Below are 11,111 nucleotides of genomic sequence, written 5' to 3'. Positions count from 1 at the left end.
AAACATACTTGTATTTGTATTAATACAAGGAAACATAACTACTTGTAGGTATTTTTATTTCAACATAAACGTCTTTGAAAACATTTACATACCTACACATTAAAACACATAAAACAATTATCTATAACATTACGTTATAAATGACCGCGGACCTCTCGCTCACCCCCCCTCTCTGACCCGTCAGGCCACACCGCCCGCGGCAGCGCTGCGACTAGCCTCGAAGCGCCTCGAAGCGAAGCCAGTTTCCTTTCGGCGCCCATGTTAACCAATTGTGTCATCCACACCGTGGCCGGCTCGCACCCTGCAGCGATCGTTTTGGCGTCTGGTTTATTTTTCTGCGCGAGCCGTGAGCAAATGTGTCAAGCAGTGCGTTCAGTGCAGCGGCCCAGGCCAACGCCCACTCGCAAAGAGGACAGCTGCGGTGGTGCTTTTCTTCCCTCCACAATCGAACATCAATTTTCACATTCGAAGGTCCATTTTTTTCCAAATTCGAATTTAAATTCGAATTTAGAATATTCGTTGACAGCCCTAGTGACAACAACCCCGCCCACTTTAAGAGGACTGTCTGAACAGACCGAGGATCTAGGTACCATGTCTGACGGGTTACTGCTGGTTCCAAAGGGACTGGACTGAAAGCTCTGCTTAAGGTAAAAGTTTCTGTCTCTTCCTTGCTCAGAGTTGCTCTGAGAATTTTCCTAAATCACTCCTTAGCTCAGACTGTACAGACTGACAGTACTTACAGAGATGCTCACGAGTTTCCAGAGCTTTACCAAGGTATTTAAAGTCTTCCACACTTTCAACATGTCGGCCATTGAGTAAGACTGGCTCTGTCTCCAGATCTTGTTTTGTGCAAATAATCAATTCTTTCATCTTAACCACATTAATTTCTAACTTGAATAGGGATACATGGTTTCATCTGTAGCTCCTCTAGACCACTAAAATATCATTGGACCGAATGGATTAAATCCTGATTATTTTGCCCAACGGCATCATATGACCGACCCAGAAGTTGTAATTTCATAGTTTGGCCACTATGTCAAATTGGCTTCAGAGCCTGGTGCACTTCCTGGAGGCTTGGCAGAGACTCTACCTCTGCCTGTATGTACTTGACTTATTTTACTTCTTATTTAGCTGTTTGGGACGTTCATAGATACAGTGCGCAGGTGACACTGGGGTTTTATAAGAAGGCAGCGACCAGGTATAAAGGCTGTAAACAACTATGAAAATTGTGTATACAAGATTTTAGTTAATAGGTTCCATTAGCGGGACATAAATATGTGAACCACATTTCATTGCAGTCCATCTGATAGATGTAGAAACATTTCACTCAAAACAACAAACACATGGAGGCACTAAATGAAAATTCAGGGGGGTCAGCAGCCTCATTAAGTGGGGACCATGAATGTCTGTATAGAATTCATGGCAATCCATCTGAGAGCTGCTGAGTTATTTCAGTCTGGATCAAAACAGTGGACCTACAGTGCTTTCTGAATGTATGTGAATCTATATAACTGTGCAGGTGATGATATCTGACCTTGGGGTTGATGACCAGGTAGGTGACCACTCCGTGTTCTTTCAGGTAGGAGTCTCGTCCCTGTCCATCTCCAGGCTCCACCTTATATGAGCCCTTCAGATGCTCCAGTGTCACTGAAGAGATGTGGACTCTTCTGCAGACGAGACAGGACGATGACACTTGATTACAGGTTAACAGCTTGTGTCTTTGTGCCATTAACAGCTCTCTCAAACATATTGTTTACTTTCCACATTTATAACAACAATAACCAGCAATTCTCCCTTTTTCAGCTTTGTTTGCTGCCCTCACAGAGAGGGCATGAAATGGGAATATGTGTTTGTTTTTTTTCAGCAGGCAAAAAGAGGAGACAAACCATTAGCAGCCCAGCGAGACAATGTGGTGGCACTGGAGGGCTTATTTTCAGTGTAGCATACACATAACCACCAGCCAATTTTCCCATGCTTGTTACAGTGCTAGGACAGAACACCAAATGCCCACATAACACATGTAGAGCTGATTGGTGAAATGAGGTGGCTATAATTGACTAAAATGTTGGTAAATGATGGACAGAATTAGAGCAGACGTACAGAGCACATGTTCCACGTCAGTCTGAAAACACGTGCACGTCCTGATGATGTAAGGTAGCAATGGGTCAAAGAACAAATTAATAGAGTTATATCTATAAATATTTTCAGCTGAGTGTTGATTGTGCTCGTTCTTGGTGCTGCTGCAACACATCAATATGTTGTTCCCTCAGGTGTATCTTTATATTTGGATTTAAAGAGGTGGTTTACTGCGCTTCAGCCAACATTGATTTTTCAACACTTATATGAGCATTTTTCTAGGTTGGTCCGACCGGTCTAGGATATTTCATGCTGATTAATCTGAGGGCATAAAACGAGTACCTCATTCTTTAAAGGCTGAAAAAGCCTTAAAAAAGCTTCCATAACTCTACAAACCCAAGATAATAATACTGTGGCACTGCTGCCCACTGGGACCAACTCACTCCTTCTTCTTTAGGCCACATGGAACTGCAGCGGGAGCAGATGGGAATTCACTGACTTGCTAAGTGCAACTCAACATTAATCACAGAGAGAGCAGGAAATCCCAAAGCAGAGCTCCCTGTCTGCTTCACAAACTCAAACTGGCAAAGTTTGCCAAGCACACAGTAATGACGAGGATCTGCAAAGCAGCACGGCAGACGCAGTGACATCAAATCAAACAGTCTTTGAAGTATGGGTTACATCTTACCCTGGCACACCCCCTGCCTCCATATGATTGGCTAGCGTCACGTCATGTGACCATACGTCGTACTGCCACTTGCGGAGGCCAATCACACCACACAGGACGTTCCCAGAATGAACACCGACGCGCATGTTGATATCGACTCCGGTGGCGTCTCGGACCTTCCTGTGGAGAGGACAGAGCAGAATTCATCTTTAAAGGAGGAGTTCACTCGTTTTGGAAAATGTGCTTATTTGCTTTCTTTCTGAGAGTGAGATGAGGACGTGGTTAGCCTAGCTTAGCATAAAGACTGGAAACAGGAGGAAACAGCTGGACTGGAATGAAACTGTGAAGCTCAAAAACAAGTGGGGCTGGTTATTGCTTAAAGCAGTGGTTCCAAACTGATGCAGCCTCAGGGTCCAGATTTCTCCTTAGTCATTAGTTCAAGGTCCACACAGTTTAATATATACAGCATCATACTTGCACTTGGCCATGTCGTTGAGCTAGTTTGCTGTCACTGGAATGACTGATTGTACACTGTTTGTACACTACAAACTTTGAATTAAGTTATAAAAAAAAAAATTTAAAAAAAAGAGCTAGGTTGCTGTCTCTGTCAAGTAGCTGTCTGTTAGTCACTCACTCTACAGCAGGAAGTGGCACTTCAAAATAAAAGCTCTCTGCCAGAAATTCACTGTACCTAAAAATAAAGTGTTTTTTATGAACTTGACACATTTGCAACTCACTTTTCATCCATTCAGAATGGACCCATGACCCACTTTTTGACTGCAACCCATCAACTGGGAACAACTGGTTTAAAAAATTACAATATCAGCACCAGTACCAGTCCTTAAAGTGATACTCATAGCAATAGAGTACTTCATTTGGGACCTATAATGTAGTGTGGTATAGCAACACTTTTAAAAGTTTTGGTGCCATCTTAGCACGCCAAATAGCCCTGTCAAATACACCAAGCTTGACGTCACCACACCACAGACTGAGCGGGTTGTTGTAACTGCTGTTGGAGTACGAGCTCCACATCGGGGACAGTTGTGAGAGTCCGCCTGGCCACATACACACACAGTGACAGGGCTAACTGTTAGCATCACATGGCTACCTGACGGTTTAACGACACAGTCAAGCTGTTTCAGTGTCAGTGCGGGTTTGTTGAAACTGTTGAACTGCTCAGTGTCGGATGTTAGCTGCTGCTGTATTAGACATGCATGTTACACATGCCACGTTTTTTGTTGAACTCCGAAAATGCTAACAACAGAAATTTTGCTGATCCAGCGGAGAGTCTGAACAGTCAAGGATCGCGTCAGTGTCGGATGTTAGCTGCTGCTGCTGCTGCTGCTGTGTTAGGGGCCGTACACATGCGCACACTTTTTGCGCTTTTAAATTATTTTTTTCCAAACGCCCTGGGATAAACCGAGTTCAACTTTTGAAATGCAGCAGCGTGCACCGCATGTAATGAGAAGAAGAACAACCAATCACGACCGGCAGATATCTTTCTGTTATTCAGTAAATATTCAGTCTGATAAATATGGAAAAGTTGATCATGTTGCAGGGCTACCCAGAGCTTTACATCTGTCCCACGGATGATAGCCTACACACTTATAAACAGCTCCTGCAAGAAGATCAGCTCTGCACTGTTTAGCAACCTTAGATGCAACCTGCCGCCGCGCTCTTGAAAGCTGGCTCAAAAAAGGCACAGAAGTAGCACCCAGTGCCCGACCATGCTTTTTCCTGGCGGTTAAAGACGCAGCATGTGTACGGCCCCTTAGCTCGTGCTAACCGGGCAGACGTTGAACTGGCCGTTTGCAGAGGAGAGTCACTCCAAAAACAGCAACAACAGAAATGTTGCTGATCCATCGGGGAGTCAAATGGTCAAGGATCAGACCCCTGCGGCAAATAGGTTGAAGCTATTGTTTGACTGGGTGAGTTCTGACATCACATGGTACTGGGTTATTTCAGTCGTGCGGATACCCAGTCCTAAAAGTGAGTCCAATTTATGGTATCAGCATATCCCCCCTTGAGATGTATCGTGTAGTTTTCAAAGTGATCCTATTACAATTAATACATTATATCTCTTTTATCTAATCGGTACTCAAACATAGATTTAAGACACTTGGCATCTTCACCAAAATGTTGGACATCTGATCATCTGAGTCAGCCATTTATACACTGTCATTACCAACGCTGCCAGTAACCAGCTCTGTATTTTGTGACAAACATATGTTACTGACAAATATATGTGTCTCCTCTGGAATGTAATTGTCAGGGTAGAAAATCCTCCACAACAGCACTGGAGTACAGACTGTGCTTCATGGTGTCAGAGGTGCACGACACTGAATGGCATCTTTAATCTGATTCTGATTAAAGGTCAATGCCACAAAGCAAACATATTGGTCTGTGAAACTAATGTGTGTGAGATGTGTGAGAGACACAGAGACAGAGAGCGGGAGGTGGGGGAGCCCAAAGAGAATATTCATTTGTTTGAAATTTCTATTTGTTCAGTCGGGGAGCTTATCATATTGAATTCACATTGTGTTTACTCTGGAGTTCAAACAGAGCTGAAATCAAGTCTGGCATTCCTTCTGCTCAATCTGTTTGACGGGCACACGCCTGTTTGTTTGTGTTTGTGTTTCCGTTTGTGTGCGCAACTCTGTGTGTGAGAGAGAGAAAGAGAAAGACACAAAGAGAGAGAGATCTGGTATTTTACTTGATGGCCTCACACATATCCAGGCCCATCTTCACGCAGTTCCTGGCGTGGTGAGGCAGCGACTCAGGCAGACCGGATACACAGTAGTAACAATCTCCAAGGATCTTGATTCGCATACACTCGTTCTCCTACAAAGGGAGAAAAAGGGAGAAGGAGGAAATGTGGATTAAGTGAGACTGGAAGAAGTTTATTTATCATAAAACTCCATAATCTGCCTACAATGATGTCTATCTTTAGTCCTGTTAACTATTTCATTATGAAACGCTGTGTCTTGTGCTCTTTCTCACCTCCACACAACCCTCATGCACAGACTCAGTCACATCCATCAAGCCCAAAATCTAACACCCACACACATAACACATTAGCTCTCATTCCACATGTGGGATGTATAACAGCTCATCGTTGGACTGGGTTTATATAACGGCGGCTTCGTCAGGCAGGAGGACAGAGCTGCTGGACACAAAGCTGAGAGAGCCTGACTCAACTGTTTGCACCCGAATAACAGAGTACCCATGAGACCGCCGGATACACTCCGACCAGCCCACACTGCTGCAACCTGCAGCTGTGAACATACACAGCGCTCTGGGAAGGTACGACACTGGCCGCAGGACAGAGAAAACATTCATTTCAAGGCTGCGCTTCATCTGATTGACAGCACAAGCCCCTGCTCTCGCTTCCTGGTTGTTTCATAATCAAACACTTTGTGCACTCGATTTAAATCAGGCCAACTGTTCAGAGACTTCAGGTAACATTAGCTGAGAACTCTATTTGTGTCCTGAACATTCTTTATTTCTCCATTAAACCAAATAAATTCTTGATTATAAATGCCACACTGAAATCTCAGATGGTAACAGCTGAGAGTTTTTGGGTTGATTCATGGAGGTTCGAGAAAATGAAGGGATTTATGATGCGTGTCTTTCATGATTTAAAATAACATAAACTTTATTGTCTGACACAGAGCAGCTGAAATCTTACTTTGACAAGACTCAACATCAAACAAGCAAAGCACATTTAAATCAGATTTGAAAACTAAAACTTAAAGCTACCATTTTTTGTGTTTGTTCTGGGTGATGATCGCAGAGGAGATAAAAGATTTTTTATGCCTCTGTGCCACCAATAGCTGCAGCTGGAAGCAGGTATCTGTCCAAACGTCCCTCTTGTTCTTGTGGATGCAATATCTCAAGATCGCCTCATAAAATGTCCTAAAATTTGGCACAAACGTCAATCGAGCGATCAGTTCAGTTCAGTATGCTTTTTTTCTGTTTCCACTGTGAAAAGTTGTGGATGGTACCAACAGAAGCGTTCCTTAGCGTCCCCATGTTTGGTCCCCCCTCTGTTGGGGTACCTAGCACACAGATCTGGTACTAAAAGGTGGAGCTGTGAACACTGCAGTCTGATTGGTCAGTAGAGGACGGTCACTCTGCTCAGGGCTGAGTTGTGTCTGGTTTTGAGGCTCATGTAACCACTGTTCATACTGTGGAGAGTTTTATTAGTAAACTGTAACTATAAAATGAAAGGATGTTTTGCTGCCTCTCACAGCAGCTGGAGTCTGAGAAAAAATAACTTCATTCACTGGGCCGACTGCCGGCAACTTTTAAGGTGGAACGTTAACTTGTAATGTTACTCAATGCATGAGTTGATGACGTGAATCCATCAGCACACCTTAAATTTCACTGTGACAACTTTGACCATCACTTTAGTTTTTATATGACACACACTTTTAGTAATGAGTTGATCTTCAAGTGTTTAAAATATATATTAATTTTGACCAGATTATGTGAAGGTCATATATTCTAATCCTCACTTCCTGTGGGCTACAGCAACACTAAACCCCTGAGCTTGCCTGAGAAGGACTAAATGCACAAAGCTGCTATTTTTAAATATCCCATGGAGAGAGACTCTCACTGCAGCCTGTTCTATTTTGTTCTGAAAATGTGGGCGTGCAGCCTCGTTCTGTGGACGATAAACCAGGTGCAGACTTCCATCTGTGTCACCGCTGATGAGGAAATACAGCGAGTGCTGGACGGAGCAGTGAGTGACAACAACCCCGCCCACATTTAAGAGGACTGTCTGAACAGACCGAGGGTCTAGGTACCATGTCTGAAGGCTTACTGCTGGTTCTTAATTGAAAGTGTGCGATGGAGGTAAAGATCACTCTGGTCCTGCTTGATTAGAGCGGCTTTCCTGATCACTGGCTGGATATGCAGTTCAGATAGAGGTCTTTGGGGTGAACCACTTATTCTGCTAGCCTGATTAGTTATGCAGGAGAGTTTGTGTGTGTCTGTGTGTGTGTGTGTGTGTGTGTGTGTGTGTTTGGTGGTGGGAGGGCAGATGAAATGTTGGAAGGTGAGTGCAGATTCAATTAGTGACCTGTAAACCAGGGTTAAAATGTCCTCGCTGACATTAAAGGTCCTGCACTTCCTCAGCAGGTGGAGACACTGCTGGGCTTTCTTCTACACAGAGTCTGTGTGCTGGGAAAAGGACAGGGAGGTGTCTCTGTGATCTTTGTCCCTTGCTATTTAAATGATTCAACTTGTTATACCAGCCAGCCTTTGATGCTGAGGGCTCGGAAAAGAGGTGGCTGTTGTGAGTGTGCTGTCTCTCTGCTCCACAGCACACCTCCCTGGTCGTGGAAATACTGAACTCGGGGAAGCTTTGTCTTAAAGAGAAGACCAGGTTGATGGTGTTCGGACAGAGCATTGGTGCTAGTCAGGTGGGGCGCTAGAGGCATGTCATCTGCATACTTTAAAAGTGTCTTTCCTTCACTGCTGGGTTGTGAGACAGCAGGCTGAGCAAAGCACCCCAGACGTCCCTCTCCCCAGCAACATTTTCCAGCTCCTCCTGGGGGACCCCAAGGCAATCCCAGGCCAGATGAGATACATAATCCAACATGTTCTGGGTCAACACAAGGGCCTCCTTCCAATTGGACGTGCCAGGAAAATCTCTCATGGGAGGTGCCCAGGAGGATCCACCTCAACTGGCCCCTTTCGGCGCAAAGAAGCATGAAGCTCCAAGCTCAACAGTACGGCACCATCCCCACATCACTGCTGACACCACACCAAACTGCCTATCTATCTCACGCTCCATTACACCCACACTCGTTAACAAGACCCTGAGATACTTGAACACCTTCATTTGGGGCAGTAACTCTCTCTCAACCTGGAGGAGGCAATCCACTGAATTCCAGAACAATGGCCTCAGATGTGGAGGCACTGACTCTCAACTAGTGCTGCACGATTAATCTAATCGCAACCGCGATGTCAGGCTGTGCGATTACATAACCGCATAAAAGGCTGCGATTTGCAATTTAATGTAGGCTAAATAAATGTTAACTTGTGTGCCTGTGAACGTGACTGCCTCTCCCGTAGTGTGTGGAGTTTGTTGACATCACGCCCACAAGCTATCCTGGTACGTGCAGCCGGCGTGCAGCAGTGACCAACACAGACGCTGAAGAAGAGCATGAGCACGACCATGAACAGGCTGAGTTGGTGGCGAAAAAAACGTCTGTTACATGGCGATACTTTGGATTCAGGTACGGCGACGTTGAACAGAAAGACGTGCTGTGTAAAAGTTTAAAAGTTAAAGTCGCCACGTCCCGCGGCAACACGACCAATCTATATCAGCACTTGAGACAGCACAGCACAGGGAAAAGTAGGAAGAGTGCATGTGAGAGAAAGCCGAGCCGTGTAACGTTAAAGACATTGATGGTTATTGACACTGTCTGTCCATAACAATAACTATGTCAGGTCAGTGCCCCCTGATATAATGTAGGGGAAACACTGAATCAAGCAAAAAGACTCATGATACCATTTATTTATTACATTTTATTGTAATTATATTGTAATCGCAATCGCAAATCGCAATATTGTCCACCATAATCGCAACTGCACATTTTTACCAAATCGTGCAGCACTACTCTCAAACTACTCGCTTCACACTTGGCTGCAAACCGCCCCAGTGCAAGCTGGAGGTCACGGTGTGATGAAGCCAACAGAACCACATCGTCTGCAAAAAGCAGAGATGCAATTCTGACATCCCCCAAACTGGACCCTCTGGGGATCCTTAGTGTGCACAACTGTGCGTAACTCTTTTGTGCAATTTGCTTGAATGAATAATTGTTCGGATATTTTAACTTGCTGTTTTAAAAATCTCATTCAACTCTTGAGCTAAAGAGAATGATAAACACTGTAATTCAAAGCAACAACAAAACACAGCCTCATAAATTACAATCTAGCTGAATCAACACCTCTCTAACACAGAGGACTTGTTACAGGACTGTTGTTAAATCAAATATCATTTCCTGAGAGAAAATGGCCGTCCTTGTGTATGACTTGTGATATTTGAATGAAGACAGGCTCACCTTTGCAATCTGGTCAAACTTGCCAAAAAGTTCATTCAGCATATGCACCAGTTCACCTGGGGAGCAGTCACTGGCCAGCCTGGTGAAGCCCACGATGTCAGCGTACAGAATGCTGCAGGAAACAAATAACACAATTAAAAATGCATTAATGACTGACACAGCAAGCACATAACTTAACTCACTGCACACCTAGTTTTCTCTTGTACTGTCTGAGGAGAGGCACAAAGTTTTTCATCCTTTTGGAGCATTTTATTATTAGAGCAACATGGATAAGGAGCACTTCAGTATTTGTTGCACTTTGCTTTGAACTAACTTGTCAGCAGTGTTGTTCTCCACAAACCCACTGAGTTCACGAGCACTTTCACCGTGATGGCAACAGATCAAACATCTGACTACAGAAGAAGCATTTTTTTCTGTAGTACACTCAACAGACTCGAAATCTAACAGGTCTGAAATCAATTTTTGTTTCTGCTCAGGTCTACAATGCAATAAGAAGAAATAATGCAACACACATTATTGTGCAGCTAACTTATCTGGATCATGAACCTAGACTGCGTTGTCCATCACGTTGATACTGTGCATTTTTTTACCTTTTAATATTTCACATTTACATTAGAATTTTTTAACAGTAACATTAAATAGGACTGATTCTGCTCATTTTCAGGTTCATATTTGTATTTGTATTTGAGGTTTCTACTAGAAGATGTTTACACGCTTTAATGGTGAAAAAGTGCTTTATTTTGCTCATAGTATCAGCGCTGGAATACCTAACTAACCACGGTGATTTATCCTGGTAAAAGAGAACAAGCTTCATAGTGCTGAAAACCCAGAGGTAACCCTTAAGTTACCTCGCTAACTCCAAATCCTGCTTCGTAGTACAGGCCTCAGTTCATCTGAAATGTGACTGAATGAAGTATCTGAATATTTCCCAAAAGAATATATTTAGACGAGAAATTATCGTCCGATAATGAGACATCTTACTATATCATGAAGAAAACTCTGTGTGTGTGTGTGTGTGTGTGTGTGTGTGTGTGTGTGTGTGTGTGTGTGTGTGTGTGTGAGTGTGTGTGTGTTCCACGTTTTTCTCCTCACTGACTTGGTCAATCCATGTGAAATTTGGCACAGTGGTAGAGGGTCATGGGAGGATGTGAATGAAGCAATATTACATCAGTTGGCCAAAGGGGGGCGCTATAGCAACCGATTGAAATGTCAAACTTTGAATGGGCATATCTCATGCCCCGTATGTCGTAGAGACATGAAACTTTGCACAGAGATGCCTCTCCTCATGAGGAACA

At 43.9% G+C, this 11,111-nt stretch overlaps 1 protein-coding gene across 3 annotated transcripts in view; it reads right to left on the bottom strand.

The window, feature by feature from the left end:
* adcy2b (adenylate cyclase 2b (brain)) overlaps positions 1-11,111 on the bottom strand; it is a 76,914-nt gene that overhangs the window by 30,481 nt on the left and 35,322 nt on the right. For all 3 annotated transcript variants that reach the window (XM_050035414.1, XM_050035415.1, XM_050035416.1), the window contains 4 exons: positions 9,817-9,928; positions 5,457-5,584; positions 2,765-2,923; positions 1,535-1,667 (listed from right to left, as the gene is read on the bottom strand). In XM_050035414.1, the coding sequence (XP_049891371.1) occupies positions 1,535-1,667; positions 2,765-2,923; positions 5,457-5,584; positions 9,817-9,928 (532 nt within the window). The remainder of the gene's footprint in view (positions 1-1,534; positions 1,668-2,764; positions 2,924-5,456; positions 5,585-9,816; positions 9,929-11,111) is intronic.

This window comes from Epinephelus moara, chromosome 22 (assembly GCF_006386435.1).
Source record: "Epinephelus moara isolate mb chromosome 22, YSFRI_EMoa_1.0, whole genome shotgun sequence".
Classification (NCBI taxonomy): domain Eukaryota; kingdom Metazoa; phylum Chordata; class Actinopteri; order Perciformes; family Serranidae; genus Epinephelus; species Epinephelus moara.
This window is presented reverse-complemented; position numbering and strand designations above follow the sequence as displayed.